The 19,192-nt window shown below is 40.3% G+C and overlaps 2 protein-coding genes across 7 annotated transcripts in view; both read left to right on the forward strand.

Moving 5' to 3' along the window:
- Nucleotides 1–38: 38 nt before the first annotated feature.
- Nucleotides 39–19,192, forward strand: part of LOC112575596 (innexin unc-9-like) — a 180,133-nt gene continuing 160,979 nt past the window's right edge. The window contains exons 1-9 of one of the 3 annotated variants that reach the window (XM_025257559.1): nucleotides 39–172; nucleotides 639–655; nucleotides 3,013–3,187; nucleotides 3,987–4,175; nucleotides 6,115–6,511; nucleotides 7,338–7,462; nucleotides 7,774–7,979; nucleotides 8,188–8,275; nucleotides 9,837–10,122. In XM_025257559.1, the coding sequence (XP_025113344.1) occupies nucleotides 654–655; nucleotides 3,013–3,187; nucleotides 3,987–4,175; nucleotides 6,115–6,511; nucleotides 7,338–7,462; nucleotides 7,774–7,979; nucleotides 8,188–8,275; nucleotides 9,837–9,893 (1,239 nt within the window). In that variant the 5' untranslated portion in view covers nucleotides 39–172; nucleotides 639–653 and the 3' untranslated portion in view covers nucleotides 9,894–10,122. Of the gene's footprint in view, nucleotides 173–638; nucleotides 656–3,012; nucleotides 3,188–3,986; nucleotides 4,176–6,114; nucleotides 6,512–7,337; nucleotides 7,463–7,773; nucleotides 7,980–8,187; nucleotides 8,276–9,757; nucleotides 10,123–19,192 lie in introns of those variants that run through there. The other 2 variants (XM_025257558.1, XM_025257560.1) reach the window with 2 other exon arrangements.
- On the forward strand, nucleotides 10,837–16,343 carry LOC112575595 (E3 ubiquitin-protein ligase TRIM71-like). 4 transcript variants are annotated; one of them, XM_025257553.1, is made up of 5 exons: nucleotides 10,837–11,796; nucleotides 13,112–13,267; nucleotides 14,256–14,378; nucleotides 15,055–15,234; nucleotides 15,545–16,341. In XM_025257553.1, exons 1-5 carry the CDS (start codon nucleotides 10,942–10,944, stop codon nucleotides 15,626–15,628), a joined length of 1,398 nt encoding a protein of 465 aa, XP_025113338.1. In that variant the 5' UTR covers nucleotides 10,837–10,941; the 3' UTR covers nucleotides 15,629–16,341. The 4 variants fall into 4 exon arrangements, with proteins under 4 accessions (XP_025113338.1, XP_025113340.1, XP_025113341.1 ...); XM_025257555.1 differs by lacking the exon at nucleotides 14,256–14,378 and having other exon boundaries at nucleotides 15,545–16,343; XM_025257556.1 differs by lacking the exon at nucleotides 13,112–13,267 and having other exon boundaries at nucleotides 15,545–16,342.

The following is a 19,192-nucleotide window of genomic DNA, read 5'->3' on the forward strand; positions in this document are numbered from 1 at the left end:
CGTGCTGACTGATGCAATCAAAAGATGAATTTCACGGTTTGCGCTGAGCCACATATGAACAGAGATGCGACCACAGGCCGAGACGTCTGCTCACAGGCCGCTAGAGTGCTCTCCCCTGTCGTGTAACGCTTCACTTTTCACCGGAGTCGTGTCGTCGCTCTGCTAGCAGCAGGTAAACCATTTATTTGGCCTTTTACATTCCTTATCGTAGTCATTCACTGATGAGATTGCGCTGGTTTACTTACTTTGTGCATATTTTCAATATACGCTTATGTACTTATGACAAATAAGTGTGTTTTATTATTAGATTGTATGAACTGTAAATGGTGGAATCTAAGCCTGCTGCATCTAAGCTCTCTGATAGTACTAGATGTAAGCCTCAAAGCTTCTCACTCACTAGGAGTATAGCATGGTATTATATAGCACTAGATGTAAGCCTCAAAGCTTCTTACGCACCTAGGAGTATAGCATGATACTATATAGTACTAGATGTAAACCTCAAAACGTCTCACTCACTAGGAGTACAGCATGGTACTACTAGCGGCGTTCGCGCTATTTTTCGCAGAGTTAAAATTCTGTATTCAAAGTTATTTTTAAGGGGGAGAGGATTTTTATTATTTTATATTTTGGTAATGTAGGAACCGTTTGACAAAATGTAAGTACATCTTTTCAAGTGTCATTTGTTTGTGTGCAGCATAATCATTTCATTGTTCTTTTGCAATTTTTGTTTCTTTAGCTGTTTTTGTTTTTGTTTTATTTTTTCTTTAAAGTGTCATACATGCTAATGGTTGCATTATTATCAGTAATGCAAAAGAACTTCTGAAAATACTTAAAGATATAAAAGAGTTAAATATAAAAGCAAGCCATCATTACTCATCACTCTAGTCTATTGTGGGCGATAGCTTACTTCCCAGCTAGACAACTCCCCTCCTCGTCTGACGATCATCTCCTTACTTTTCCTGTCACCAGAACATCATATGATCACAGGATTTTTGGTTATTGTACAGCGAAACAATGGAACTCCCTCCCTTTCCATATCCGCCACCTACCCCACTATTGAATCCTTTACACGTGCAAGGAAAACACACCTCTTCCGTAAACATCACTCCTAACAACCTATCCCATAATGCTCGTCCTTTGTCACACCCTTCCTTTTGTAAAATCATGCTACTCTCAGCTCTTGTTCTTGTTATTTGGTTCCTCTTTGTGCTTTCTCTCTTTGATTCTATTATACGTTAGCACTGTTATTTATTCTTTTATAGCTCATACGCTATTTGTTTTCCTCTCCCATGTATGCTGTCCATGTTTCGTTCTTGTTCTTAAGCGCTAAGAGCATGCTCCTTAGGAGTGTGAGTATGGGCTTTATAATTTTGCTTATTATTATTATTATTATTATTATTATTATCCTGTACAGGACGACCAGTCCAGTCTTTGACGTTGGTAAGTCAGTTCTTCTTCTGGCCACCGCGGCGTCCTCTACCCTCCAGGGCACCTCGTAGGACAGTCTTCGACAGTGTCGTGTCGGGTCACGTGGCCACGTCGCTTGACTGTTGAAAGTAGAGGTTCCTAGTGTCCTACAAGTGTGGCCATCTTGTTTCGTACAAAGTCGTTGGTTCTGTGTTCTGTGTATGAGATCCGGGGGCAGCCTCCTCAGGCACTTGTTCAGCAATGGCCGGATTCTCCTTTCGTCTCGGCGAGTAGAGTCCACGTGTCACATCCGTAGAGCAGGATCGGCGCTACCAGGGGTTTGTACAGCTTGTACTTGGTAGTGAACCTTATCTTATGGCTGACAGATCCTATCTAGTCTAGCAATTGCCGCTGTTTCTGTCGCGATCCTGATGCGGACATCTGGCTTGGAGTTGCCGTCCTTGGAGAGGGTGGCCACCAAGTATTTGAAGCAGTTGAACTCTTGGAGCTGTAGCCCGTTCATAGAGACTGCTATGCCACTGCCATTGACCATAACTTTTGCTCTTTTCACTTCCATATGCATTTTAACTTTCTGTCAATCTGTTGGTGAGGTCTTGTAGCTCTTTGTTAGTGTCTGCTAACAGGTGTCTGTCGTCGCAAAGCGCAGATTGCAGATCGGTCTTCCACCAATTGAGATGGAAGTATGATGGTCGTGTAGAGCTTCGAGCATGATGTTCTTTCACTTGATCAAGCCTGTTCTGCCATCCATCCCACGGAAGACCACATCGTCCCAACACCGAGAGTCTGTTGGATCAGGACCAGGTTCAATGACTGTCCGAGATAAGCCTGACTTGTTCAAACAACTCATGGGTCTGTTGATTATATTTGATGTTAACACTTATTCCTCTGACTCGTCTTCCAAGACTTGATGGATTCCACTTTCGGTGTTGGTAGCTATGGTTGGAGAGAAATGACAGAGGATCCATAGAACCAGCAGTCTCTTAAAATGTACTTATTTTAGATGATTTATACCGAAAATCATATAGTTTAAAATGTGTTTATTTTTTAACATGCAAAGTTTGCAAAAAGTCGTAATAGAGCTTAAAATGTCGGGCTGGGGGGGTAGGGCAGAGGTCGTAAAAGCGAAGACATTTGTATAGCGAATATTTCCGTTAAAAATGTGTGTGATATATCTCTTGCTTACTGTATTCAAAAATTATTTTTTCCTTTCTCAAAAGGGTTTTCAGATTTTATGTGAAATATGTGTCATGATACTTAGACACAAACCACTTTCAAAATATGTCTGTGTGGATGGCATGACTTATGAGTTACTGTTTTGTTGTCTTTAGAGTGTGAAGCTGATCATTAACTGTCATAAGGCAGTGGACATTGTTAGCTGTGTATGATAGCTATTAGTATAGTAACTGGAATATAGCTTTGAGATATTCAGCCTGATGTAAGGTATTTTAAACTAACAACAACAACAATAATAACAACATTGTTTGCATTTATTTTTCATATATAAACAACTGCAGCCCATTCAGCCATTTATCACATTGTATGCTTTTATAAACAAAGTCACATAATTGATAAATTACTTTGCAGGATAAATACGGAACTCCATTCAACAATTCGAGATGATGATGGCATTGACCAGCTGCATCACTTTGTCACCGTGACTCTTTACGTGCTGTGTGCAACAGTCGCAGGCTTCAAGGAGTATGTCAGTGAACCCATTACCTGTTGGAACTATGGGCAGTACATGTTTCCTCATTACGGGGTGAGGAAGTAAAAAGTACACAAATATAAGTATGATGCTTCAGTAAAAGCGTTAGACTTTGAGGTAAATGTTCTGCCAGGATCTTGTTATTATCTCTGGACTCTTGAAGGAGCATTTCCTAATGTTTCTCAGACTGTGGCTGGAACTCTTTAGAGGTCTAGGCTTTCTTCTCAATACATGTAGATTTTTGCATTACATTTTAGGTCACTATTATTCTTTATATATATTTTTGCTATTCAAATGCTATTTAAAGCACATTAGCTAGCACAGAGACTGTTTTGCAGCACTAATCTGAAGTTCATTTTCTTCCCTCCTGAAAGAACTGTTTAACAATAAGACACATGATATATTCCTTAGAAGAAAATAAAGAAAAACATATCTCGACCTATTTCTGGTGCTGGGTTAGAGTTAATTGGGTTGGTTTTGTACCGACCCTTGGTGTAAGCACCTTTTACAGGTATTGAATGACTTGATGCACTGAGTCCTTGAAATAGCAGAAAGAAACCAAAGTTGTACGTTAACAGGGATGGAGAAAGAAACTACTTATAGTTTTTCACACTGCTTTGCATTCAAAATATTTGTTGCTGCAGACGAAACCATTAGAGCTAAGTAAAGCATGTTTAATATATTCTTGGTGTTGTTCTTAGGGCGGTTGGCATTTGTTGTCTTTAATAGTATACTCTATAAACCAAAGTTTTACATGAACACAGTAGACAAAGAGAACTATTTATCATTTTGAAGCTGTTGTTTTACATTATGTTTAATGTAACTGTTCCATTATTGCTTTCAATAATTTCAGCAACATGTCAACAGTTACTGCTGGACTCAGTATCTGTATCAATACCCAAACGAGAGTAACTTGAACATTACAGCCTGCCAGTTGGACGCACTTGGTGCACCTGAGCACGATACGAAGACAGGGGTTGGCAAGATCACCTTCTTCCGCTGGGTTACAATGCTTTTCTTGATGCAAGCCTTTTCTTTTAAGGTACAAATAGTTTTGCTTATGATTTCCCAATACTAGACCTTTAATAATAATAATTTAGAGGAAGTGGATTTTTAATGGTTAGAGACCTTAATTTAATTTGTGAGCTTGTAGTACGCAGCATTACGACCAAGATAGGTCGCACTCTGCGCTGACCATAATGATGAAAGGAAGACACTGGAAGGTTGGATACGAATAGGCACACTGAACAGATGTGGTGAATACAGCCTTTCCATTACATGGAATCTTCGAAAAGTCAATAAGGTTATACATCTGAAGGTATCGGAAAGATATTATGACATTTGTATCGCAACTCGCAATCTTCGGTGCAGTGGCCCAACTTTCACAAATAGAAATATCGTTCCATCAACATAAGAGAGCAACATTGTGAGAGCAACACTCTGATGGTCATTGTAAGCTGAACTTCCTGAAAATACATGAGGTCAGTACTGGGCATCTAAGCCTATTTGATACCTGGTAGTGCTGCAACTTTCCCCCCAGCTGTATGGAATGGGTATACCTGACTCCATAGAGGGTTGGGAAAGGTAAGACATCAACGAGAAGAGATGGGCGTCGCCCTGATCAAAAGATGGTTGTGAGTTAATAGTGGGTTCTTGCACCTTACTCCCCAACAGAGGGTACGGGATGGTCTTTACCTTTTTTTCAAAAGAGCTAATAGTTGTGTCTTATAGAGAAGGGCCGGGGATTTTTGTTTTGAGCATTCAAGCCTGCTGTGATGTACCAAGGTGTTACTTATGCTTTTAAGTTAGAGAGATACTATAACATATCTGCTGGTGGCCATAAAGACCTGCTTCTGTCTTAGTCCTTATTACAGGTCGATTTTTGTAACGTTTTTGAAAAGAGTGTGTTAAATGTGTCTGCGAAGCGCGTGTAAACATCTGCATGTAAACCACGCTCGCCGCACTCTTTCACCTTTTTCAGCAAAAAGGTCCGGCACACGATTAACACATTTAATGTTTAAGAAATTAATTAATGATGAAATGTGGATGAAACAAAATAAAAGAACACTACTCCCTCACTGCCAACCCCCTCCTACGGTTAACAGACAGGCTGGCGAGGTGACCGACTGGACCAGCAGGTTATATCAGACGAATATTTTCACGAAGTTCGTGAGTCTAAAAGCCACATTAAAGCCACATCACTTGTATCGGCGAAGCTGATATATTCCAATGCTACACCACAACTCGGAATACAAATGATAACCTCCCTCTGAAGAACGTTGGATATAACGTTGAAGCAATGCACACAATGTTTACTCTCTACAGAGCTCTTGACTCTCTCACTGCTCGGTCTCGACTGCCCTCCCCTGGTTCAAAGGGAATTAAACACAATACGAATCTAATTAGATTCGCCTGAATCGCGAATCGTTACAATTTCAAAAAAATTACTGAGCGAAACCGGGTCCGATGGCGGGTTAGGTTTGCGGCCCTATGCTCCACTGAGGGCGACCAGGACCAAGAAGAAGAATCTAAAAATTACTAATAGGCAAAATATCCCCTCAACTTTCTACACCATTTTCTAGTAACATAATAAGATGATTTTTCAAATTCGATATATCCATACCTAGAATCGACTTACTCAAGATGGCCTGACATATTCAGCTAGCCTTCCTTCATGCCTCCAACAAACAGTCTCAACCAGCTTAAAGCAGGACTTCCACAACTTCTATATCAAAACCTTTGAACACTTGCAGAGACCTCTCACCCAAAGTTAACACCCATTACGAACATTGACAAAATGAACATACGACATATGCTACTTATTCATTTCTGTACATATGCTAGTTTTCCCTCATTTTAATACCTTTGTTTTGTAGTAGTGTCTCAGTTTCCTTTCCTAAGATTGAGAGTAGATGTGAAAAAGCACAAACTTCAAACATGGCGTCATTTTATATTTCTTCACATTTTTCATCTTGATGCAGTTTCCTAACATGATATGGAGGGAACTCAATGCAGGCAGCAACATTGTCAAGATCGTTCAAATACTGAAAGATGTCACTTTCGAAAAGAAAGATGAGAAAAGACAGAGGTTGCAGCAGGTGGCCTTCTTCCTGGAACAATGGCTTCGCATCCACCGCAAGCCTCGCTGGTTCATGCGTTACCTCTCCACCTTTTACTTGATGACTAAGGCGCTCTACCTCCTCAATACCTTCATGCAGTTTTTCATTCTATCAATATTTCTGCACACCAACTTTTTTATCTATGGCTTAAGACTTCTCAATAGCTACTCAGAGGGGAAATCTGATACACATAGCAAGTCTATGTTTCCCACTGTAGTTATGTGTCATTTTCGAACCTATCAAGATCACCGTACAACAGGTAAGTACAACGCATGTATTATGGATTCTTAGACTTTGACAGAAAAAAAAACAAAACAAAAAACATGCAGTTGATTTATAAAATTGTAATCGACACAGAAATATATTTAGATACAACTGAATTTGTGCTACTCTGTATCGATGTGAATGCAAAACATACTTGTTGTTGGTCTTGGGCATTGATTTTAAAAGTACTTAGGGTGATTTATACTTTGTGTGCTTGTTTGTGTGTCAGAGACTAGAGTTATCACTCTGAGATTTCTATGCATGTATATGGTTGTGTGTTGTGTTGTATGAAAACTAGCTTGAGAGCATGTATGCATGAAACCTGTGCAGGTGACTAGAATGCTAACAAGAGCTCACCTGGCACCTTTATAGCTTGAACACTCTTGAGTAGATCTTGTTAGAGGTAGCATATGTCAGCTTTGTGTGTGCAAACCTGAGAATCAAATAGCAGACCTGTCCTTGCCTAGCTAAAGTCACCTTGTAACCATTTTTAAGAATTGTAAATGTTCTGTGCATTTTATTTATTTTACCTGGAAAAAATATTTTTTAACAAAATTGTATGCAGCAAAACTGACCCACAGCTGTCATTGTAATTTACTGGCATTACGTGGGATAGTCCTGGGCTATCTCAGTTTCTACTAGTGGATATTTGAGAGCATCATGGTTTGTTAACTGGGCATAAAGGTCACACGGCACCCAATATAAGAGCATAAAACAGATTAATTTTACTTTATCTCAATCTATAATCACTGGAACTGAGCATGTGAATAGAGAGTCTGGGGATGGCGGCCAGAATAAGAGCTGCTCTGCTGGGTGTGCAGGAAGGTGGGTTCAGTGTGTCCTAACCATCAACTTGTTCCTGGAGCAGCTCTTTCTCATCGAATGGCTGTGGCTTCTGCTGCTGCTGACTGTAACAACCTTCAGCTTTATAGTGTGGTGCTTCAAGGTACCGTTAGCATGCAATCTTTCTGAAATGGTGCAGTCATTGCCTCAGACTTGCAATAATAAGTATCATGTAATAGCTGGTTTCTTTTCTTTCATTCCTTATAAGGCATGTCTGCTATACCTAGGATGTGTACATTAACTATAGCAGATGAGTATAAAATAGCTGTCAGACACGTGTGTGTGTGGCCGAGTGATTTTGTGAACATCCTAAACAGGATATTTGGCAAACAGACCTGCACCGAGACATATCACTGCATTAGCAAAAGTTGATTGGTTGTTTCATTCATGTACTTGTTTTCCTGTCTGCTGCAGATTCTACAGACTCAGACAGCATTAAAATTTGTGAGGCATTATATGCGGTTATTCTGCTGTGTCCCAGCGACTGCATCCAAATCATGCTCTGTAGAAGAGTTTGTCACAGAGTACCTGGGCAGTGATGGGGTATTTGTTCTTCGAATTCTTTCTGTCAATACCAACGAGGTGGTTGTTTCAGAACTGGTGGCAGAGCTATGGAAAAGGTCAGATGGATGTAAGGTCAGAGTGGATAAGTGCCAGTGTGCTTGCTAACATGCACTGGGTTTTAACAGTGAGGATTTTAATAATTCTGTTAATGTTTAAAAAATTTTTTAAATGTGAACTACTTATTACTTGTCAATACCCTGTTTCTTTGTGCTGTTTTCAAACTCATGTTGCATGTTTCAGTATGCTTTCATTCTTTCTTTCCAGATACTTGAGTTTCAAAATAAAGGAGGTTGGACGAGCTTCACCAACTTCTTTCCAACAAGAGATACCTTTCAACCTTGGTGACACAGTGGTATGTCCCTTGTTCTGTGAATTTGACCTTCCTAGGAAAGAAGTTTTTGCTTGTCCACTGTCAAGTATTTTTCCAGTCACCAAAATTAGTAATCCTACATACTACTAAAGCCACTCAATATGCCGACAACTTCACCTTTATTTTTTAGTAAATGAGCTATGTTGCTGTCAGCTACACTTTTATGAATTACAATTATCCTGAAAGGAAAGCTGGCTACAAGCATGTGACAGGTAATCATCATGTAACATGGCATAATTATTACACTGGTCTATAATTTTGGATTTGCTGAATGTGCTTTATTTATGTGGATATTATTTTCTGATTTGGTTGACAGTCCTTTATAATAATGGGCTCAAGTACCATGCACACTTTTAGTATTATTGTTTAAAAGCTTGTTCTCAGGAATTCTTCTGGGATGAGTACATTAATGCATTCTCTCTGTGGGTAACATAGTTTCATTTTGTCAGCTGTTGACTACATCAACATTAATGTTAATAAGAAATAAACAGTAATAATTAGCAGTTATCCCACAGCTTTTAGCTCAGCAAGTGTCAGAGCTTATTTGAGTCATGAGACCTGCCTGAAGTGTGATACATTGATTTGACAACGACAGGAACTGTTCTCATAAAGTTGTTCACTATTTAATGTTGCGTGAAATTGTAACAGGGGAGATGGGGGCTGCTTACCCAGTCTCCCCTCAATAATAATAAAGTCTTACTACAATAATAAACACAGTCTCACCACAACAATGAACACAGTCAACACTGTGGTGGGTAGAACCACGGATGTTAGTTCGTGGTAGAACTGGCTTTACTCCTATGCTGGTTGATGTTGCCATCCAAGGCAAAACCGCAAAATATTCACATGAAATCTAAGCAGTCTATAATCTCATTGGTGGGTGATGCTCCCATCTAGACATCTCTCTCTCCAAATCCCTTCCTGCTTCGCGAATCTTCTAGAATATACCTTGTTGCCTCGGTGCCCCCACCCATCTTCATCTCCCTGGAAAGACCAGTGGGGAAAACCAGCTCATAGGGTCGCTGAACCCAGAACTCAGCTCCCCCAGCCATCTCTCTTTCTCAGGATAACCCTAGAAAGAGTAAAAAGTTCATAAGACATTGAAGCACTGTGGCAGCTCCTGTGTGTGGGTGGGTGGTGGGTGGGAGCATAAGTGTGTGTCGTTCCCTGCCTAAACTCACGCTACCATAAAATTAGTTGACAAATTTATTTACAATTTTTACAGTCGTGTGCCATCAAATGTTGTATTTATACTCATATTGATTTGTTTTTTTAAATCTTTTTTCTTTGTTTAATTTCTAATAATTTCTTCAAAAGATTGCACAAGTTTCATAGATTGTCCAATGTATTGTCATGTGAGACTGTCTTGACCTGTGCAATGAATTGTAACTGACTGATTTTATGATTCATGGCTGCTATAAAGTATGTTCAAAAACCAATCTACTTCTACCATTTTTCTTTTAGTACAAGTTGTGTGTACAGCAAAGTCTGGAGATGTCCAGCATTACTTATGCCGCCCCTGTACTGCTTACTTCCATTACAGGATGAGAATGAAAGAGAAACAGGTCCAAGAAGTAGCACGGATGATGATACTGAGTAAGTGAACAGCAAAGGAATGTCAAGCGTATGATGTCAAAGACTTCAGTCCATCCAAGCTTCTTTGACTGTGACTGGCTGTATGTGCCATTGTCTCATCTGTTAGCAGTCAACTACCTGTCACAAGGTGTCGCCTGACTCTTTGTCCATTTTCCACTGCATTAACTCGGGAGCTCCAACAGATGATGGTGTCTAAAGTGGGCACCATATATCTCCCTAGACATCACGGAGGAGTCAGTATTTGTAATCTCACAAATGAACTAGGATTTTTTTATTACTGCTGTTACTGTTTTATGAACAAACCACTAAATTCAACATGACAGAATGCTGCTGGTAGGAGATTTAGAGGAGTATGCCTATTAAGCAAACCCATTGTCAGTTTCAACCTTTTTCTGTTTTCAGAAATTTTGGTATTGGTGAACATCATGAATTAAGTTGTTTACTTAGATGTGGGGTATAAGTATGTTGTAATGAAGTAAGTCAAGTCACTGAAAACAGATTTGACTGTGATAAGGTTTAATTTCTTATTTGATGTTGTTCTTATTATTATATAATAGAAAGAGAATTACAAAAGAGACGTTAAGCATTTGCGCAGGCAGCTTTGTTAAGATTTCATCAATACTTTTTCGAGACATAATATTGTTTCATTCTTTCTTGCTTTGAAACTGTCTTAGATTAGTTAAATATATTTTAAACAAGCCTTTAACATTTTGTTGTCAATAATTCTACCTGCTTCAAATGTTGCTCATTAAATTTCAATGTTTCCTTTTAACAATTTGTGTGTGTTTTCATTTTGTTCTTGAAAAGATCTTTCATTCACAATGCGACTGCATCAGACGAGCCAAACGACAGAGAATGTACAGGTGCATGAATGACTTTGACGTACCGAAGATTTTACCATGTGGACATCTTCTGTGTAGAAAATGCGTCATTTCCTGGATGACACGAAGCCAGACGCCGGATGTCCGTTATGTAGATGTCTTATAACAGAGGTGCAAGGGCAGGTAAATCCAACTTCAGTCGATGTTGCCGACGCCCTGCCAACAGACTTCATGATGCAAGCGCTGGTGGAGAGCGCTCGTGTGCTGGCAAAGGATCCAGTTAGCTGCGCGTGCGAAGACGTGGCTGCTGACTCCATCTGTGTGGAGTGCCTGGACATGCTGTGCTTGTCGTGTTGTCGAGCGCACAAGAAGACAACCGTCTCACGCCATCACAACGTGGAGAGTCTCAGCACTGTGACACCTGAACGTCTGGCTGCCAGCCGCCCTGCACTGTGTGCTGACCACGGCGACAAACAGGCGGAGTTCTTCTGCATCGACCACCGCCGAGCTGTGTGTGCCTCCTGTTGCATCATCAAGCACAGAGAATGTTCGGAGGTCAGAGAGATGAACGACGAAATAGCTTTAGCGGAAAATTCTCTGAAGGTTTTGACCATCAGACTCGTTAATGGGGAGCAGAGACTGGAGCGCGCGATAGCTCAGCTGGAAGCGCGAGTCCGCGACGATTACCTCAGCGAACTAGAAGACATAAAGCAAGCGAACATTGCGTGTGACCGCCTGCAGAAGCTGGTGGAGGCTACTCGTGACAAGATAAAGCAGACAATCGGGTCATTGCATTTCAGAGCAATGAAATCCCTGCTAAGTGTCAAAGGCTCGCTGTGCACACAGTTGTCCAAGCTGAAGGCTCACAAGCAAGTGGCGATGCGAGCGACAACAGTTGCAGTGAGGCCTTCACTCATCTACGCCAACGAGGCTCTGACAGACAGGGTCAACAACCTTGACCTCGACGTTGACTTTGAAGTGGATGTGAGCACGAATCCCTCGATGAACATTAGAGGCTGTGAAGAGCTCGTCAGATGGGTGGAGAAAGAACTGGCGATGATGGGGCAACAGACTAAAGCACCTGAGGTAGTGATGCTTAATGAAGTTATTAATGTTTTACTGTAGGAAATAGCGTTTTGCCCTTTTCTGATAAATAAATAGCAATAAATTATAGTGGTAAACACTTGGCAATATTTAGTGGAGGCATAATTGTTTTATATTGGATACATCTGTTTGTCCTTTGATTAATGAGGATGATAATGAAGAAGAAGAAAACAATGTTAATGAGTTCGACACTTGAAAATAGGGAAATGGATTATAACAAATAAGAAAAGGACAAGGAAATGGTATGCACTGACTGTCGCGTGCCCGCGACGAAGCCAGTCGAACTTCAACTGAGCGCAGACCATACACAGAATGACAAAGACAAAATTCACGTGACAAACAAAACTAATTTATTAGCCACAAAAATAATACTGATAGGAATCAAAAATCAAACATTCCACACTCTCACATGAACAAATATAGATCAGCGCGAACAATCCAACAAACAAAAAATAGATAAATTAAAATAAGACAAATCAGCTGCCCTGTGCACAGGCTAATCTCAGTCACCGTATATACAATACATCACCCGCACGCACTGCAGGGTGACAGTTTAGAAGTCCGTTGAAGGTGTCCACAGACGGCAGCCCGCCCTCTGGCCTTGCTTGCCGCTCTAAAGACGTACCCCCACCCCTCTGTCTTCTCGTCCAGATGCGATGATGTGGGCCGGCCACTGGCCACGAAAGCTCCTGCTCGAAGGTTCCTGCTCTAGGTATTCAGTCGAAAGCCTTTCCGCACACTGGTGCAGCAGAGTCGCGAGTTCACTCGCCGACGAGATGATGATGATGGTGCAGGGTTGACGCTCGACGCGATGACGGACAGCAATGCGAACAAAGGATGTGAAGACACGGTGACACGAAGGAAGAGCGAAAAACAACAACAGGTGGAAGAGTGAAGAAAAACGAAAAATAAGCCCAAAACGGCTTGTGGCAGATCGGTCGATACAAAATGAAAAACTCTGACTGTCATGGCCACGGTCCAGCACCGTCTGTTACTTGATGACGACTACCCATGACGTCAAAAAAGGAAAAAGTAAAATGACGCATCAAGGAAGCTGTGCGCGCGCGCGCAAGACGTAAGACAAAGAGGGGACAAAAGCGTGAAGAAAACACCCAACGATGGGTCAGCTCAGTATGGGAGGCAAACAAGGATGACAGCACAATCGCTGACACGCGACACTGACGAGTAATGTCTTTCGAGGCTAAAAAGCCACAAAAAGCTGTTTGTACCTCTTGGCGCTTTCAGCACATGACAACTGACTTCTGGGTTACCTATGGGCATCTTCTGGTTTGTGTAGACACTGCAACTCACCTTCCACGCCAACCGCGGCAACAGCATCCTGCTAACTCACGACAAGAAGACAGCAGAGCGGGTGGCTGCGGACAACGCTGTCTTTAGCATGGGCGGCGTTGTGGTGTCGTGCGAGGCGCTGGAAGACAACTGGCTGTACCAGGTGAGATACTGGAGTCCGTTAACTGGCTGTACCAGGTGAGATACTGGAGTTCGGCAACTGGCAGTACCAGGTGAGACACACCAGTGCCGCAACTGGCAGTACCAAGCAAGATGGTACGGAGGCCTCTGACAACTTGCTGTATCACGTGAGAAGGACAGTCTTGAAACCTCGATTTGATGATTATGATGTCGAGTAAAGGGTAGTGAGGTAGCAGTAACATAAGAGTTAAAAGGGAAACCAATCAAAACGATAATGACGATAACGATGATGAAGTGGTAATGATGATGAAGAGGAGGAAGACGACGACGACGGTGACGAAGAAGTGCATTCAAATCTTGCTGTACTATACCGAAATGATCTCGTTAAGATTGATTTCCTGTTACGCTGACTGCGTACTATAAAGGACTATCGTTTTCTAGCACTGTCCGAAATTCTTAATTAAGTAAGGTGTTAATGTCGAAAGTTGTTTGGAACATTGTTTTAAACCAGTGATGATTCGGTCTCTTTTATCTGTGTGTTCTAGCCTCCTCCATCTTCCACGTTCTATAGTGTCGACCGCATGCTGTGGCTTGTTTTTCTTCTTTGTTTGATTAATTGTCAGTTCGGGTGTAGTATTTGATGCACAGCGCATTGAGATGTACCAATTCTATATGGTGATGATGATTATTATTATGATTATTATTATTATCATGATGATGATTATTATTATTTTTATTATTATAATTCCGACACATAATTATGAAAATAAAAGCAACAGTTAATACATAATTGTAAAATTCAAACTACCATGTATCTTTCTAGTCTTACCATGTTGGTAAGTCAGTGTCAAAAATCTGTAGACTATTATAATGTTATTCATATTTAAGAATTATTTGCGATAGCTGCAGTTAAACTTTAATAAAATTGTAAAAATTTATCGTAGCTCGTGCTAGATGGACAAAGTTTCTTTGAAGACGAAAACAGCTTCAACATTTCTTGCTCTGTGCAGGTTCGGGTGGACAAGACTGACCGTAAGTGGAAAAAAATGCTTTATGGAGTAGCTGGACTACACCCATCCAACCTCAGCATACAACAACAGATACTGGAAATGGCGGATAGTATAATCATAAAGGTAACTTTCGAGAAGATACAAATATGTGTGTGTCTGTGGGCTGATTACCGTAAATTTCAGACTATAAGCCGACTTTTTTCACAGATTTAAACCCAGCGGCTTAAACAGCTATGCGGTTTGTTTACGAATTTATACGATTCCGATTAAGTTTTCGATGAGCTCCATGTGAAAGTGTTAACTGTTCACGTTGTTACAGTGTTAACTGTTCACATTTTAAAATCAAAGCCGCATACAATTGAAGGATTTAAATCAGTTGCTGAAGCACACACCCTCATCATGGCGTGAACGAGACGAGATGCCAACGATGCAGCTTTTAAGTTGTATATATATATTTGTGGCTTATAAACCAGGACTGCGACTTATTTGTGAAAATGTAGAGATATCTGTAAAATTTAGTGGGTGTGGCTTATATACACGTGCGCTCAGTAGACCGAAATTTACGGTAAATAAATGGTCCATTTACGAAATAAGGCCTTTACAAAAACAAAAATATTGCTTACATCGGATATCTCAGCTGTGTCACAGTAGATTTCAGGAAATGTATTGCAGATGAGTGCTGGACATTTTAAAATATGTTAGAGGCAATACAACTTTTTAATAGACTTATTGAGTTGTGGTGTGAGAAACATTGCGCATGCAAATGTCAGGTGTCAGTGTTAACATGTCGTTTTGACAGGAGTTTGGTCTTCTCACAACAGCAGAGGGCAATGTGAAAGAAGGAAGTGTCATTGGAATGACAGTAGACTCATCTAATAACCTTCACCTTTACTTTGATGGGAAAGAGGTTGGTGTAACGGCTCAGAATGTTCCTCGACCCTGCTACGCCGTCTTTGACCTCTGTAACCAGGTGGTGAAGGTAAGAGCTGCTCCTCTGACCCTCTTTCATTGTCAGCTCATTTAATGTGAAAGTTTGAAAAATAAAAATGAGATTTATATAAAAAAATAAGGAATAGTTCATCCACATCATAAACATTCTAGAGAATATATCAATAATAAAGATTATTAGAGTTGAATGTTAAACTATAGTTAGTCTGAAGCATCCATGATGCTTTTAAAGACCCGTGAAACCAACAGTACGAAGCTTTCTTTTCTTGTGAGTTGTTCGTACGCATTTATCTGAAAATACATATGTTAGCTCCAGTCTTTGATTTGTGTTTTTGATACAGGTGACAGCACTTCCTGTTGTAAAGTTAGAGACAGGTCGACCAGAGAGCAGAGAAATGTCCTGGAAAATTGTGAAAGAAAAATAAACTTTGCGACTTGCAACACAAACGCTTCTTCGTTTACCAGTGTTCAAACCACGCGAACTTCAAAAGAACCATCTTACATCTGTGTAAAGTAAAGAACAGAAAAGAAACCCAACTCAGTGCTTGAGTTTCTGGTGTTTTCCTTGTGTCAGTTCGGTTTTTTCGTCACTTTGCTGTTCTAGTGATCATTGTGCTCGTAGTTCTCGTGGTTTGCTTTGTGCTGTGCGCTGGTCATTCAGATTTTGCGTGAAAAAAAAATTAAGGAGTCGACAGAAGGGATTTCTATAGTGTCTATTGTATCTCGGAGCAAAACATATAATACCACGTGACTTTGTTATGGATTTAATAGAAAGTCTCAATAAAGACTCGAGTTTTGTTTTCACCAATAAGTGAGGCAATAATGCTATTTTTTATTTTTCAGTTTCTGGTTTAACTATTTGATCAAAAAGGCATCTTTGCAGAAACTTCAGTATGGCCATATTTTTAGAATTGTGTATTTTTGTGTCAGAACAAAGTACAGAACTTTACAAATTTAAAGAACATTGTACAGTGATACCTCGGTTCTCGAACGCCTTGACTTTAGACCAAATCGGTATTGGACCAAGAAATTCGAGAAAATTTTGTCTTGGAATTCGAACAAATATTTGGAACTCGAACATCCAAACGTCCGAGATGAGCCGAGTTGAGCCGAATGGCGTTCATTCTGCCCAGCGCGCCTTGCTTGCGTCATCAGTGACAATAACCATCCCCCTTCCCTCCTCCCTCCACATTCATTCCCTCCTGCCATAAAGTTTGGTACAGGTACAGTAAATGAAACACAATTTACTGTACTGTACAGTACATTTTTGTTTTGTTTTGTTTTGTTTTTGTTTTAATAAATACACTTTTATTTCTTATTTCTTGTTGAGACTCATGTTTTTCTACATATTATATACAAATTAGGCCAGTAAATAGGCATTTTCTGGGGCTTGGAACGAATTAATCCCGTTTCCATTATTTCCTTTGTGTTTCATTGCTTCGGTTCTCGAACAATTTGGTTCTCATGACGTCACTTATGACGTCATTAGCACGGCGTTTGATTGGCTAACGAAGTTGGTTAGACTTTTCACACACAAAAGAGTGTCCTTCCGTGCAGGGGTTATCATTCAGAAGAAAATTTTTCCGGCCGTCAACCTGTCAACATACACAAAGTCTTTATTAAAACTGCCATTTTCATGAACAAAGAATACATTAAAAATAATGGATTACTAGGATGTTCAGCTATTGGACTTTTACATTTCTCCATCATTGTAAAGCTGTACTGCTGAGAGCAGCCATGGACCCCAGTCTTTCATGGTATAATGTTAGTTATTGTAAAGATATTTTTGAAGAGAGAATACTTTCATATAGATGTTCGGCCGTAGGTACTTTATGCCTATTGCCACAAAGCCTTAAAGCGACAATAACATCTATATACAAAGCCACAGTTATATATTTATCATTTTGGCGTATATTGATTACTTTCATTTAAATACAATATTCAATCACTTATTTTTTTAATTTGTTCTGTAGATCGTAGTTTATGTGCCTGTTTAGTTCGCAAGATAGAGAAATGTGTATTTAGGATTAATACGTAACTTAGTGTTAGGACTTAGGATTTAGTACCTAACGATAGGGTTAGGGGTAGAACGAGTGGTAGTGGTAGGATGGTATAATAACAACTGAGATGAAATCGTAAGAAAAGACTGCATGCTAATGTACAACTCGGTAATAAAAGGAAAGTCCCGTCATCCTCCTGCCCCAAACTTTCCATCACAAGGTATTGATTGCAGTCTTCTTACCGCCAGACAATTTTGCGTGTTCTGAACATTATTGGGTTGATCAACGGCCCAGAACGGCCCCACAAGGCTGTCGACAACACGTGCACCGTTGACCCAGTTGAAGACGTAGGCATCACCGGTCCAAGCTGAGTTTAAATCACTCATTGGTCGAGATCCACCGATGTAGTATTGAATGTCAACACTTCCTGTTAAAATAAAATAAACAGAAATATCTAAAAAGTAGAAACAATTTAAGTAATTAGAGCACAACATTAATAAAGTAATACAATCGTTTCACTACTAATACTGTATAGCAGGGGTCTCAAACTCAATATACCCGGGGGCCACTGGAGGCAGAGTCTGGATGAGGCCGGGCCGCATCAGGTTTTCCACAAGAAAAGCTCTTACAAAAACATTCCAATGTCATCAAATGTCTTATTTTTTCATCTTATTTTTGTGTTAAAAAATAAAAATAAATTAACAAATTCATAAGAAAAAATAAATCAATTAGTAATAAATGAATAAATTGAAAATGAAAATATAATAATAATACAGCAGATATAGAAGACTGAAGAAAATATAGTTGCTGACCAGAGAAATATAATTATTATTATTCAGATTCAAATGTCTGTATTAGCATTTCTTTAACATTTAACTTTCTGAATATGAATGGAACATTGAACATAAACTGTTCTGAACATGGCTTCTTCTGCCTACTTCTTGCTGCTAGAGGTCTGGCAGCGCTTACTCTCGCATAGCCGAGCCACATTTGGCTTAAGGGAGGAAGCAGTTGAGACCCTCAGTACGGCTTGAAGATGCTCATCAGTAAGTCTGGATCTGTACTTGGACTTATTGAAGTTCAAGGTAGAGAAGAGCTTTTCGCACAAGTATGTGCTCCCAAAAAGACACATGGTCCGCTTGAACATTCGGGAAAGCTCAGGGAAGCTAGGGGGGAATTCTCTCAAAAATTGCCCGAGCTTGTCTGCTTTTCCACTCACCTCCCTGAACTTGGCTTTGAGTTCAGAGTTGCACTGCAGGTCAATGAGCTCCATTTGAAGCACAGGAGGAGCATCTTGTACATAAAAGGAGTAGGGTCCTCAAAAATTTGAAATGTGGTTCTGTGCGTCTTGAAATCCGCAAATCTGTGATCGAATTCCTCCTGTAGCTTCAAAATGACATCCACGTACTCTTCACCGCTGAACGGTGTGCCTGCATCCATGAGTGCCTTGCATGCTGGGAAATGGCAAAGGTCTGTCTGAGAAAGCTGGGCTTTCCATAACATAAGTTTTGTAGAGAATGCTCTCACGTTGTCATAGGCAGCACTGACAAGTTGCCCCTGACCTTGTAGCTTCTTGTTCAGTACGTTAAGTTCATGTGTCATATCAACCAAAAAAGCTAAGTCCATGAGCCATTTTGGATCACTTAGCAAAGGAACAGCAACCCCATCTTTCTCCATGAAGGCTTTCACTTCGGCTCTCAACTCAAAAAATCTCTTCAATATGTTTCCCCTGCTGACCCAACGTACCTCGGTGAAGTAGAGCACATCCCCATATTCTGACTCCATTTCCTCTAAAAAAGCACAAAACCTTCTGTGCTTTAAGCCCCTGGATCTGATTTGGTTGATACATTTCACAACTATAGACATCACATTGTCAAACTTCAGGCATTTGCTGCAAAGGGCCTGCTGATGAATAATGCAGTGCAGAGCAATGGCCTCCTCCACACCTTCCTCTTCCAGTTTGTTTGTTTGTTTGTTTGTTTTGTTTGT

The sequence above is a fragment of the Pomacea canaliculata genome, linkage group LG11 (assembly GCF_003073045.1).
Source record: "Pomacea canaliculata isolate SZHN2017 linkage group LG11, ASM307304v1, whole genome shotgun sequence".
NCBI classification, from domain to species: domain Eukaryota; kingdom Metazoa; phylum Mollusca; class Gastropoda; order Architaenioglossa; family Ampullariidae; genus Pomacea; species Pomacea canaliculata.